General features: G+C 38.4%; 1 protein-coding gene across 8 annotated transcripts; it reads right to left on the bottom strand.

The window, feature by feature from the left end:
* Nucleotides 1-5,343: 5,343 nt before the first annotated feature.
* On the bottom strand, nucleotides 5,344-11,736 carry PK2-R2 (Pyrokinin 2 receptor 2). Of its 8 annotated transcripts, none has more exons than XM_070996063.1 (9): nucleotides 11,539-11,736; nucleotides 10,409-10,508; nucleotides 9,151-9,811; nucleotides 8,539-8,704; nucleotides 8,314-8,446; nucleotides 7,479-7,677; nucleotides 7,194-7,408; nucleotides 6,755-6,868; nucleotides 5,344-6,242 (listed from the first exon to the last, which is right to left on the bottom strand). In XM_070996063.1, the coding sequence occupies exons 3-9, from the start codon at nucleotides 9,503-9,505 to the stop codon at nucleotides 5,655-5,657; spliced, it is 1,770 nt and encodes a 589-aa protein (XP_070852164.1). In that variant the 5' UTR covers nucleotides 9,506-9,811; nucleotides 10,409-10,508; nucleotides 11,539-11,736; the 3' UTR covers nucleotides 5,344-5,654. The 8 variants fall into 8 exon arrangements, with proteins under 8 accessions (XP_070852164.1, XP_065722443.2, XP_065722444.2 ...); XM_065866371.2 differs by having other exon boundaries at nucleotides 9,151-9,731; XM_065866372.2 differs by having other exon boundaries at nucleotides 10,409-10,488.
* Between the last annotated feature and the right edge of the window lie 2,338 nt (nucleotides 11,737-14,074).

The following is a 14,074-nucleotide window of genomic DNA, read 5'->3' as shown; positions in this document are numbered from 1 at the left end:
ACAAAAATAGGAAATAATAACCTTTAATCAGCAAAGATTACTTATTAAAAAAAATTAATGGATGTTCCATTGTTCCATTTTAATGTTATTTCTACTTAACTGCATTCACTGCTTGTTAAATTAAATATCTGATCAAAAAATCATTATCAAATAAAATACTTAATATATGCAAACTTCAAAATAACCGGTTGCCGGCAAATTCTTTGGGCGTTCTGATTAATATTTGGCAAATCCATTGATGGTGGACCAAGATAAACCAGAATCGTAGACCTGCCCTTGATGATTTCAGCGCGATTGGTCAATGGAATTATACCGACTTCTTGGTATTTTATATTTATGTAAACAAAAAATAAAAAATAAGCTGACCATAAAAAATGCACTGGCTGACAGTTTTAGACTTTAAGCCCCATGTTTATGTGTCATGCATCATAATTATAGCTGCTGTCATCTATTTTTACTTCAGTCGAATATGAACTTTTTTATTTGGCGGCAGGGTCGCACGCTTTTTATAAAGTGATATCGAATATATTAAATGCAAATAAAATGTATATATATGAATAACTTATAGCTCGTGCCGTTTGATGAGCTGATTTTGGCATTTTGTTAAGAAACATTTACTTTACTTGAGAGTTTGATGTTCAACATTGAAAGCTTTTAAAAATGTATTATAACGAATTTCAGATTTTATCAGCAAACTAGTTTTGAAATCGATCCGATCAATTTATATTGAATATATTTATATTGGTTTTCGGGGAGTGGTTATAAATTTGTAAATGACAAGATGTTTAACCAAATCAAGAAAGTTATTAGTCAGTGTTTAGGCTTTTTAAATTTGAATATTTATAAGGTAATGTAATTTTATAAAAATAGCAGATGGATTTTATTTAATCATATAAATTTGTTGATTTCTTTTTTCCGGATGAGGTAGTGAATTAGCTCTAAAAGCGTCTCCTAAGAAAACACGAGGCAGCTATTGAATTGCAGTTTTGCTGGTGTTTGGGCAATCCAACCATATTGAGCTTCCGCCTCGTGTCACAACCGATAAAATTCGCTTTTATTAGTACACTCCCACGAGAAGTAACTACGTGCGAAATGCTCAAAACAATGCCATGCGACAACGCCCACAGCAAACAACACCCACAAAACCAAGAAACCAGATCCGTGTTCAGAGTTAAAGGATGAAAAGGTTTGGGATGGTAAGCCCACAGAGCCCCCACTCGAAAAGTCAAAGATATCAACTATCATATCGCCAGTACTATTCCCAGAAGGAATCATCAATCCGTACGTGCCAAGTGGATCCGGCCACACAGGCATCTTGTTTTTATCAAGGGGATGGGATAGAAAAAAACTGGGTCGGTCTATAGACTTATAAGATAAGTGCCAACGCACTGACCGATATGTTTGGGGTTCCAGAGGCAATAGGGTGGGCTTGAAAACTACCCTAAGGCACTCATAAAATATTTAAAAGTAAGTTGTTCTTAGCAAACCCACTGCTAAAAATAGGTAAATGAGAGAGAGATAGATTTAACAAAGTTATTTATACCTTTATTACATTTAGTTCAATTTATCATCTCAAAACGAAATATGTTGTAAACCAATAAATATTAAAATAGCAATCTAAGACAGCAAAGATTATAAATGATGGTTTATAAAATGGGTGTGCAAAATATTTGTAAGCAAACCTAGAAAAATTTGTAATTTTAAAGCACCATCTCGCTTTAAATTCACTAATAAGTATTACAAAATTGTATGATAAACAATAGTGACTCACCCTAGTCAGCCTTGCGGATTTTTCAGTGTTTTTCACTTGTTTGGACTCATTAAAGATACTCGACATCCCCTCAATTTCCCCTCCTAATTGCAACATGTGCGCCTGGCTGAGCAGGCTCCTAATTAATAGAGTGTTATGCAAAGCAATCAGTGGGGTTAAGTGGTTGGCGTTCCGGCGATTTTGCAGCTCATGAATTCCATTCCATTTTTCCACCACAAATTGATGGCCGCGGAAAGTAGGCAATGGTATATCACGGCTTAATTGCTTCGGCACGCCCACCTCATATGGGGGGGGGGGGAGCTGGTATATATAATAGGACTGCCTATATAGGGCTTAGGGAATCTGGCACATCGTCCATTTGAATTGCTAACATGGCTCATACATATAAATGAAATTGAGAGTTTATTGCATGGTCACTGGGATCGCTTTGGCTTCATTTCGCCAGCCAGCCAGCCAGCCATCGCCTCTTCGCACCGAATTGCTTATTTATCCCATATTTATGCGTTATGACGGTCGCAGGCGCACACTGCGTATGCGTGATATGAACAAAGGCGCATCGGGGAATTTAAAATGGTAGTGCTCGGCTCAGAGAAAGGCTTTTAGGCTGCCCCGTAAATTGAATGCTCCAATTGCTTTCAGTCTACTATCCATCGAGACAAGTGATAGTAAATTTGCACAAAATGAAACCCACTCAAATTTATTGTGCGGTTGTGCCAAAGTAATGGTTATCTACGAGTTTATTTTTGTTATTCTACCATGTGTGTGTTCTTGGGCTATTTTTGTTGTGCGCATAAAAATGATGAAGTTCATCGAAACTATTTGACAGCCTTTGACTTTTATGTCGCATAAATGTTGGTCGCCCATTGATGGAAAAGGGTCCCGACCCAGACAAACAGACGCAGAAAGTCGTTTCGGTCGCCGGCCATAAAAAGTGGAGCGCCTGGGCGTGTGTTACGGATTAGCATCTTGTATCTGGCATTAAGGAGTTGTCAATATTGTCTAAATACCAAGAATAGAACATAAGGCAAGTTTGCTGTCAATCAGTTTAGAAGATATGTGTGTTATTAATAAAGTGATCATAACTAAATATTTAAGGTACCTTCTAAAATAAAGAAACTTTTAATAAAAATATTCTTTGTCTATTGACAGCTACAATTAAAACAGAGAATAAAGTTTTTAGTATTCTGAAAAAGAAATCTATAGCGTTTTACGCTCTTAAGGGTTCAGCAGATTTTGCTATGGTAACCAAGATTTTAATTGATGCAATTTAAACACGATATTTTCCATGTTCTCCAGTCATTTCAATGATTTTTTTCAGAGAATGTTTTAGACTTTAAATTACGCATTTCTCTGGCAAGGCTTTCGGCAAAAATTTCAGATTTTAGAAGCACTCCCAGGGAATGTAGCCAATTTGTGGCTAAAATCCCTGGACCTAAGCCCCCAACTAACGATGTGTTGTTGCATAAGCTTTTCGGTCGTTGTAATATTTTGCCAGCTAATTGTGAAGTAACACCCAACTTGTGCTTACCTAAGTGCAACCAAAAATGAACATTAATTCTAAAACTTTTGTGCAAATGAAGTAAAGTTTTTGCGGTTTCATTTATTCATGGTGGCCACATCTTGGCAACATATGCTGCACTTTATGAATTAAAAGCCATTTATTTCTGGCTGCATACATGACAAGTCTGGTCTGCACGCTTGACAAATTGCATTCGCTGAAATTAAAACTAAATTCTCTGGGACACTTAGTTATGGCATGGTAATTAGTCACAAAGTCACAAACAGAAGCACACACACTCAGCAGTTTTCCCGCGAATGTTGGCCAATTCGCGACTTTGGATTTCATCCATCGTCTAGACTTCAGACCGAAAAGCGAATTTGTGCGCTAGATAAGGATCTTAATGGCCCGGGATTATGATGCAGTGCGATTTCGTCTATGCCCTCTTTTTACTGACAGTCATTAGCCAGTCGCTCGTTGAACCCTCGTCTGGATAATCCCCGACTTGATCCACATTCTTTGTAAAATGAAATATGCGGGGAGTATCAAATAAATATCTTCTGTCTACTGCGTTCTATTCACTGAGAAAAATGTAATTAAAGGAAATAAATTAATGATAAATGCGTTTTCTAGGGGTTTTTCAAAATAGTAGTTTATACAAATCAAGGGATTACATCATCTTTTTTTGCGAAAAATGGCCAAAATTAAACATTTTTCAGGTTAGAATGCAATGAATGAATGATTGGAAATTAAACAACGGGCTCAAACGGGGTATGACATTCCTCATTCTGACTTATATTTTTGTTATGGCAGCCAAAAAACTGAATTTTTATGGCGAAAACATTTTTGTCAAAAATACAGAATTCAGATTTTGGTCAAAAATTCGACATTTTTTTTCGGTTTTTCCATCGTAGTTCAGCCAAATCAAGGCGTACAGCTAAAAAAAACGATTGTTTTGAACAGCTTGCTAAATATGCTAACGATCCGCATCACTTTTAGGAAAATTTATTTTTTGACCAATTTTCTCAATTTTTGTAGGGGTTACATCACTTTTTTTCGAAAAATGGCAAAAATTAAACATTTTCAGGTTAGAATGCTAATCGATTGGAAATTAAACAACGAGTTCAACGAGGTATGACATTCCTCATTCTGACTTATATTTTTGTTATGGCAGTCAAAAAACTGCATTTTTATGGCGAAAAAAGGGTTAACATTTTTTTCAAAAATACAAAATTCAGATTTTTATCCAAAATTCGACATTTTATTTCGGTTTTTCCATCGTAGTTCAGCCAAATCAAGGCGTACAGCTAAAAAACCGACTGTTTTGAAAAGCTTGCTAAATATGCTAACGATCCTCATCACTTTTTGAAAAATTTATTTTTTGACCAATTTTCTCATTTTTTGTAGGGGTTACATCATTTTTTTTTCGAAAAATGGCAAAAATTAAACATTTTCAGGTTAGAATGCCAATCGATTATAAATTAAACAACGAGCTCAACGGGGTATGACATTCCTCATTCTGACTTACATTTTTGTTATGGCAGCCCAAAAACTGAATTTTTATGGCGAAAAAAGGGGTTAAAATTTTTCTCACAAATACAAAGTTCAGATTTCTTCCAAAAATTCGACATTTTATTTCGGTTTTTCCATCGTAGTTCAGCCAAATCAAGGCGTACAGCTAAAAAACCGACTGTTTTGAACAGCCTGCTAAATATGCTAACGATCCTCATCAGTTTTAGAAAAATTTATTTTTTGACCAATTTTCGCATTTTTTGTAGGGGTTACATCATTTTTTTTTGAAAAACGGCAAAAATTAAACATTTTCAGGTTTGAATGCCAATCGATTATAAATTAAACAACGAGCTCAACGGGGTATGACATTCCTCATTCTGTCGTTTATTTACATTATGCCGGACAAAACACTGCCTTTTTTAGTGAAAAAGGGATTAAATCAAAATAATTTTTTTTGCGGTTTTTCATTATTCATAAGGAATTCCATTTAGTTTTGCAAAATGAATAAAAACTCACTGCACTTTTATAACACCACAATTCACCAATAAAACACCATTGCACCTTTTGAACAGAGAATGAACTACATAGTTTATTGCGGTTCAACGCGATTCGATTACAAGTACGATACTATAACTAGAATTCAAACTATAGCTTTGGGCTATACTATTAGTGGCCAGGACAACTATATAGTTTAATTGACCCCAGCGTGGAATATATTTGTCTAAAGTAAACACAAACAAGCTGGAGAGGCGCTTGCTGCTCATATCACAGTTGTGTGTGTGTAATGTCTGTGGGTGGCACTGGAATGGACTCCGGAGATGGCTTTCTCCTCCAAAGAAAGGGGGGTAGGGAATGGGGTAAGCTGGGACCCCTTTAAAAAGCCGATCCCCGCTCCCCGGCATCGTCAACTGCCCCCGTGGCCTCCTTAACCTGCGGTTTGTGGCTGCCTTTGCGTCTGGCACGCCAATTGAATTTGGCCCTGAGACCCTTGAGAGCGCTTGAGCTCTTGAGCGCTTTCACTTTCGCCTTGCGCACTTTGCCACTCGACTCGTCACCACCCACGCCCCCTGCCACGCCCCCCGCCCCCACTGGGGCCAGTGGGCGGGTGATGCGCGTCAGTTTGAGGCGTGACCGGGAGATGGCCAAGTCATCTGTGAGCTCATCAATGGAGCACATGGTGGGCTGTCGCTGCAGTGGCTCCCCTGGAAATTGCAAATCCTCCTCGAGCAGTGAGTGGGCATCGCCCACCGATGACAGCTGGGATATTTGCGTCTGGAGAGTACGGCGTGGGTTATCAAAGAGGTCCTGCCGACTGCGATTCTGACCCTGCAGCTGGCTGCTGTCCAAGGACACGCGGTTCAGCCGCACCGCCGGACCTGTTGCCGCCCCATTGCCATTACCACAGCCATTCAGACCCGTTGTGGTCGTCGTCGTGGAGGTCATGGTGGTCCTAACGCTGTCCTGTTGGCGGAAATCAAGAAGTCGGGGTAATCAGAAGGAGGGTTGGTATAATATTTAAGATGAACAGTAAGACTTCCATAACCCAAACATCCCTAACTCAATATGTCTTCACGTTCAAATAGTAAACTTATATCTTATAAACTGGATTTTATGATTCGAAGCTCTATAATAATAATAATAATAAAAATAATAGTGTTTCGAGTTACATTACAAGCTCTGCTAATTTCATTCACAGTTTTTAACTAGCAAAATATATAATAAGCTCACTATCGAAGTAAACTTGAATTATAGTACATTTCAGCCCTTTGGAATATAAAGAATCCTTATCAATAAAAACATTTTGATTTAACATAATATCAATTTGTAAAAATTAATTTAATCTATAATTGTTAAAAAAAAAATATTTTTGCTATTATGGTAGGTAGTTTTATTAAGATTAGATCTACTTTAGAATTTGAATTTAAGTGTACACACTTCTGTTGCAATGTGTAATTTTTTCTCAGTGTACTCACCGTTGTGTGAAGTCGCAAGGAACCCGTCTGATTACGCCTCAAAGCGCTGTAAGTGTGGGGCAGCCCTCTTCCTTGGTTTTTGCCACCCAGTCCAAATTGCCTAGCCAAGGTTACCTGAAATGGTTTTAACAGCGTTATAAAATCGCTTACGGAAGATGAAAAGACTCCCTAAAAAAAATTGGAAGTTTTATTCTAAAGGCTACCAAAAAATTAACAAATTTAAGGAAATATTTTTACTAAAGCTAAGTAGCTAAATAAAATTTTTAAAATGTATTTATTCATTTCTCTTTAAATATGGCTGCATAAGAAACCAATATTTAAAATTCAATTTAAAAGTGTAGATTTTCATCTGCAGCTGAATCTGCACACTTAAAATCGATTTCTTGAAACCATAACTTTAATGAAACCTATAAAAACTAATTTCCCGGGTCTGGCTCACCTTAAAAGCCTCTCGAAACTTGTGGCTCATGATGTTGTAGAGCAGCGGGTTGATGCAGGTGGAGAGGAAGTAGAGGACGCCGGACGTATAGTCGAGGATGCTGAACACGTCGTTGAACCACTGGGACTCGATGCCCGAGGTGGAGCCATAGACGGCCATCAGGCGCTGGGCGTGGAAGGGGGCCCAGCAGATGAAGAATGCCACGGCCACAGCCACTGCAAAATGGTGGGGAGGGGGGTTATGATGCAACCATGAGTTATATCGGATATTTCATATCCTGCTTACCCAGCATCCGGATGACTCGGGTCTGGGCGCTTATCCCCCGGTTCACATCGTAACATCGCCTGGGAAGCGCCTGCAGGAGCCGGCTCCTCTTCAGCTTCACCCCGATGAGGACGTACAGCACGCAGATGGCCGTCATGGGTCCGCCGAAGAACAGGAAGCCCGACACAGCAAACACATGGGCAAAGAAGTCGTTTTTCATCTGCAGCAGACATATCGCACAAAAAAATATACATTTTACCAGGCGAAGCGATATGGTTTTGGCTCCCAGCCACAGCCGCAGGGCCAAGGCTGTAAATTTGATTACCCTGAATTGAGTCAACCATCGTAAAAGATTGCCACTGATTGATCATGTGGTGGTTGCAAATTCATAAAAGTCAGGTTTCGCGGGGGAAACTCGTAAGAATATTTCAAAAGCTTGAATGCATAACTTTTCAAATGAACCCACATTTATTTAAGTCTTCCCAAAAGGTTTTATCTACTTTGAAAAATGTTACCTAGGCTAATAAAACGTTTATCGAATTACTAAGGGTTGTTTTCTCAACCGCATTTTATATTCAAAGTGGGTTTTAAACCTAGAAAACCTTCCTTTAACCCTATAAATCTGAAAGACTTCTACAATACAACAAGCTGGGAACTAAAAATAGAAATCAGACCAATTTAATTTATTAAATTTGTATGCAGTAGCTGTACACCTTCGTTCAAAAGGCTTTTAATAGAATTTTTCGGTCAACAGGAAATGCCCTGAGGTGTCGATGACCCTCCTCAATAACTCAATTAACCTGGTAGCTCTTAGGAACTGGGAAACGATTAAAGACCTCCCATCAATCATACGCACCGTGCAGGAGGATCCCATGCCCTGCATCACCACCGAGAATTGGATGGCTTGGGGAAGGGCCAGCAAAAGGGCGGCTATCCAGATGGCAAATATGAACTTCACGGCCCGTGACAACTTGGACATCGTGTGCTGCCTGTATCAAAAGCAGAACCAATTAGGAAAGTTTTGGGGAAAAATTGAAATGGGCAGTGGGATTGGAATTGGGTGGAGAGGTTCATTCCTCACCTGAACGGATGACAAATGGCAATGTATCGCTCAACGGTGAAGGCGGTAATGGTCAGCACGGTCGCATTGGCCGCTGTTTCCGATAGAACGCTCTCCAATATGCAGATGCTGTCGCTGAAGGGATAATTGTCCGGGTGCCAAAGGTTATACAGGTCCTGGGGCATTCCTGATGGAGGAGGAGAAAAATACTTATAATAACACATGAATAATTCAACGAAAATGTGCAGGTATATATTTGCAAAGCTTATTTACTTGGCGCAATGTTTACATTTCAAAAGCGAAATATTTTGATATACAAATTTGACTAAATAAACAAGAAAAAGCAATAGTATTTTCAAAATGTAATAAATATATAGGAAACTTTGATTATTCATACACTGCAATGATTTAAATAGACTTAAATATTTTACCCTCTAATCTAGGTATTATAAGTATACAAGAAGTCTTTAAGGAAGCTTGATAAGGCTGAAAATCATCATATATTTATAGGGACACCCAACTTTCTTGTTTATATCTTAAGCATTAACATAATTTTGAAATCTTTTGGATATTTGCTTTATTGAACCGATTAACTTGTTCTATAAAAATTATAAAATAGTATTTATAACTCACCGGAGCAAAGCAAGATCATGTCGGATATGGCCAAATTAAACAGGTAGAAATTGGTGGCCGTGTGCATGAAGTTGTTCCGCGATATGACGATGCAGGTGATGAGGTTGCCCAGCACCCCCGCTATAAAGATGAGGGCATAACCCACGCTGAGGGTGGCCAGCAGGGAGAGCGGGGTCATCGGGGTCGCCGTGGGCAGCAGCTCCTCCGGTTCGAGACCCTGCAGCAGGCTGGTTAAATTGTCCGCCGAGATGTTCAGCACTTGGGTCAGATTCAAAAGGAATTTCTCATTGTGAAACAGTTGCAGATCGGTTGCCAGGAGACCGGAACTGTTGCTGGGCAGCATTTTCACTGCCATGGGTGTGTGTCAGCTTGGTGAGGTGTATGTTGTATGGTGTACGGTGTGCTGTTTTCTTTAGCGTCCTCTAGTGTGTGCGCTCTATTAATATCGAATTTCTTCGGGAATCTCAGATCCCTGCTTATGTATTTTCAATCGATGCTCTCGCTCTCAAATAATATTTTCATAACGCCCCTTGTGGGGGCTCATCAATTTCGACTTAGGCCAGTACCACTCCTCTTACAATCTGTTGTCATGGGTGTGGGATTAAATTGTGTGTACGGATGTGTGCAATGGGGTGGACCTACAGATCCTCCGATGGGACCTCTATCATAAACAAATTTTTTTTAAAAAGCGCTACTAACAAATAAATATTAGCTATTATCTATTTTAAAAAGAATTTAAAAATTGTTTAAATGTTATTGATATAGAAAATAAATAATTACCTTTCTGACAATGATAATGCTTAAGTTATCAGCTTTTTTAGATATATTAAAAGATAAACTTGTAAATAAAATTGTTTTAGTTTGGAAGCAGTAAAATTTTTACATTCAAGGTCTTACTCCAATTTAATAGTATTACATAAATGATATTAATTCACTTATTGCCACTAACATTTTTTAAAAGTACTGCTATTTTAGGCTCAGAACACTTCGGTAACTTTAAGTGTCTAAGGAAAAGAAAACTCCAAAAAGCTAAATTCAAATCAACCTATCAAAACACTCACTTATAAAATGTAAAACCACATGTCATATAAAGTTATTCAAAAATTTTTAACTAAATGGTTTGAGTTTACTGAATTTACATAAATTATTTGCGCCATTGGGTCTGCTCATTGTTGTAGGAAAAAATTGAAAACATTTTTACTTGCTAAGGTCCACCCCACAGAGGACGTGTCTTAAAGTGTGTTTGTGTCCTATTTACCTGGCATCCTGCGAAGGCGTTTAACTGGCAGGCAGTCAGGTGTCCTGAGAAGGAAATACCCGGCTCAGGAAGAGTGGAAGCTGAAAATTAATTTGAATTGCTAAGTGGCGTTTAGTCAAAATATTTGTGTACACGAGATGAACTTAAGGATGTTGCTACAAGGCTTAGGAGACGACTCAAAGACCTCTTCGAACACCTGCTGGCAAACAAATTAAACGCGCTGCGAAACTCAAGGTCAGGTGGTGGGGAAGTTAAAGTTCCCAATGGACACCGGGCGACTTAATAATATTAACAGAGTTTTGTTCCATTCAAATGATTAGTGTTTTTTTGTTTTTGCCGTTGTTATTCCCATTGTGGTGGTCATATTTCGTTACTGTGGCCATGCTAACCGCCTCTTTGACCATTTTTGTATGTTTTCATTATCATTATCATAAAAAAAAGTTTCTACAATATATGCACGGCCAAAAGAATGCTGTCGAATTTGGTTTTATTATATTGTATATTCAATCAAACTGGTTTTCATTTTTTCATTTTCTGTTTTCGTTTCGGCGACCGATGTCTGATGTCTGATATCTGATGTTCAGTGATGATCGACCATGTAGCATCCCACCGAAAATTATGCACCCGCCTTTGTCCATAAAGTGTGAGTTGTGGATTTGATTTATTATTATTTTTCATATTTGCGCGATTTTGTTTCGCATATATTATTATAGATTCTGCACCATTAGTGTTTCGGGTCAATGGATTTCACTGAGATCTTGAGTTCCAGATAAGGCCTTATTTATTTCGCAACTTGTTTACAACTGTTTCATCGCTCCTGTTTCGGGGGGCTTTTCATTCCACCTAATGACCATTAATTATATTTTTCGCTGGCTATCGTTTGTGCATTTAAAACACGTTTAATTTAAATTTGTCAAACGATGCCTGCCACATTTTTCGGAATGCATTTATTTTTTATGACTTTGAACTGTTTTGATTTTGTCACTTTGAGAGCATTGCACTTTGTACACCCCTTAACCCACCCCTTCTTTCACTCACTTTCTCTGGGGTTTCTTGTTTTATTTTTCTGATAATCAGTTTTTACCATGTGCTAAATGTTGATTAATGAACACGAGAACACGCACACTCACAATTAATGGCTTTAACTATTTGCTTATGGCACTGATTAATTCTGGCACGTAGAATGATTCTCGGAACCGAAAAATTATGACTGATGGTTTTCCCGTTTTCTCGTTTTCGTACGTCTTCGAAAAACCATAAAGATCCCAAAAAATCAAGAGCGACGGCGGCGGCTACAGCAACGGGCCGCAGCATCCGACTGACTGGGTTTTTGGCCAAAAAATCTTGGCAACAAAGCCCCTTCGGGCCATGGTCGTTAACAGCGACGCAACAGAGGCGCCGGCGGCGCAGTCGACGTCGCCAGCGGACAACTACCGGTTGCTTTTCGTCACTTTTCGGCTCTCTGCGACGGCGCTTTGGGTTCTCCGGTCTTATGTGAAGGGTCCCCCGGCAAAAGGGTAATCAAAATGCAAATAGTACTGGAGTACCATGCAGTTTATCTTATTTAGTGGCCTTTTAATTTGGCCAGGGCGGCAAATTGTTTGATTATTATGTTAACAGAGCCAAAGGACAATGCAAATGGCGACCTTGCCGCCCACTTAGCCCTCTGCTTAACCCGCAACCCCAATCAATTTATGTCAAGGCAGCCCGCGAAAGGTGAAGTGGTCACTCGAAGAACAAAAGCGGATATTTATAAAAATTAAGCTAGTTTCCGCAGTCAAATGTGTTAGCTTTATGGTTAGAAGGTCACGAATAATATAACTTAATTAGTTCCCACATTATATAAGTATAGAAATTCAATATTAAGGTTAAAATTTAAATAATATAGATGAATAAAATATATTATATTGGAAACAATAATTATAATAATTATCTGCTTATTTCTATATTTAGAAAATATAAGTTCTGAAATTGTTAAAAAAATATGAAGAATATAAAAGTTTTCCCAAAATATTGTAAAAAATCATTTCTTTGTCACCATAGTAAAAGTGGCATTCTGTCTTATGCACTTTTCATATATGTATGCAGTTTTCCAGGAAGACCTTTCTATATCATGTAACCCACACGGCTTATTGCACTTTAGCCTGTCGTATTTTTCCTTCCTGAGGCACAGCCTCGAGGACAACTAAATTGCTTAAAATTAATTTGTGAAAGCACTTTGTACGCCGTTGAGTCCCAGCCATCAAGCCACGGAATTGGACATGATGCCGTGGTTTTATGATCAGTCAAAGGGAGATTTTATGAGGCCCCGGGGGCCCAACTTTTATGGCCATGTGCGGGGCAAATCTATCAGAGCTTTGCGGCTCATAAAATGTGTATTTTCCTATCCCGGCGACTAGTGCGATATTAAGGGCAAACAACTGTGGCAGTATCTATGGAATACTACCTATTTGCAAGCGATGTGTACGAGGCGCTAAGCAAATCGAATTGTTGGGCACACAAATCAAATCCATTGCATGCATTCAATTTCTCAATTTTTATGCAAATAATACGAAACAATTTTTTGGCACTTAATCAAAACAAAGTCCTAAACAAACAGTGGGTTTTTTTGGGGGGGAGGTAGGGTGGTAGGGATAGAATCTAGGGTCTTCTTTGTCAGGGACCCTTCTCCATTTCCCCTTCTAATCTCTTCAACGAGTATCTCATGGATTCAAAGACAGAGCAAATACGCAGCACGTGCTGCAAAGACATTCCCAGTCAAAACTTTGGCTGCCAATTGTTGACGAAAACGAAAGCCGGGAAAAAAGTGGCCAAGGGAAATGGGAAATTGGGGTAGATTTTCGTTTTGCCTTGCTCCTTATGAGCACTGAGCATGACATCAGATCTTTTGAGTCGGGCTCTTGTTTGGCATTTTGAAGTTTTCCCGTCGCCTTTCGTAGGACTCTGTCATCAGGCGACGGCGGCATCCTCGTCAGCAGTTTAGTTGAATTTTTGTGCAAGTTTCCAATTCATTTAGTTTTATTGCACCCGGAGAGGGCAGGCTAAAAGTAATTTGCAGTTCGACCAACCCGTTGCCGCTCACTGCTTTCCCTAACTTTCACCTAAGTACAGGCCACATTATATTTGAGTTGGGGTTTATACAAATAAAATATGAATGCCGTCTGGCAGAACAAGATAGTAAATGTGGACCCGAAACTTGAAATATTTTAAATTAACTCTTTTTAAAACTTGGGGCATCTTAAAGTGGTCATTTAAAAAATGTATGGGCCATTTAAAAAACATTTTTGCTTATAAAAATATTTACAGAATTTAACATAATGCTGACTTTACTTTATACAAAAATATAAATGGTGTATCATGAATGACAATAAGTTTTTGGATGATTTTTATTCATGTTTTCAACACAAACATATGATAATTTTTGATGATAAATATTTTGTTATTTATTTGCACAAAATGTGGCTTACTGCCACATAGAAAAACACAAAAGCCATTCTTTTATTTGTATTTAAAGCTCTGTGACTTTATGATTTTATTCATGTTTAAACAAATAGTGGGAAAATCAATCAATGTGCTGGTTAAATTGCATTCATTATACGGCAAAACGAAATATATCTTAACGTTTAGGTATCTTTAAAAACTAGACCCCCTTAAGGGTATTAAAAT

This window comes from Drosophila suzukii, chromosome 3 (genome assembly GCF_043229965.1).
Source record: "Drosophila suzukii chromosome 3, CBGP_Dsuzu_IsoJpt1.0, whole genome shotgun sequence".
NCBI classification, from domain to species: domain Eukaryota; kingdom Metazoa; phylum Arthropoda; class Insecta; order Diptera; family Drosophilidae; genus Drosophila; species Drosophila suzukii.
The sequence above is the reverse complement of the archived record's forward strand: the minus strand, read 5'-3'. Positions and strand labels throughout refer to the sequence as shown.

What these genes read in the sequence shown, in the direction of transcription:
- PK2-R2 (XM_070996063.1), bottom strand. Translation starts at nt 9,505, where the DNA reads ATGGCAGTGAAAATGCTGCCCAGCAACAGTTCCGGTCTCCTGGCAACC. An exon ending in GCATGGGATCCTCCTGCACG is followed by an intron (nt 7,678 to 8,313) that starts GTGCGTATGATT and finishes TGTCTGCTGCAG; the next exon opens with ATGAAAAACGACTTCTTTGC. An exon ending in CCGAGTCATCCGGATGCTGG is followed by an intron (nt 7,409 to 7,478) that starts GTAAGCAGGATA and finishes ACCATTTTGCAG; the next exon opens with TGGCTGTGGCCGTGGCATTC.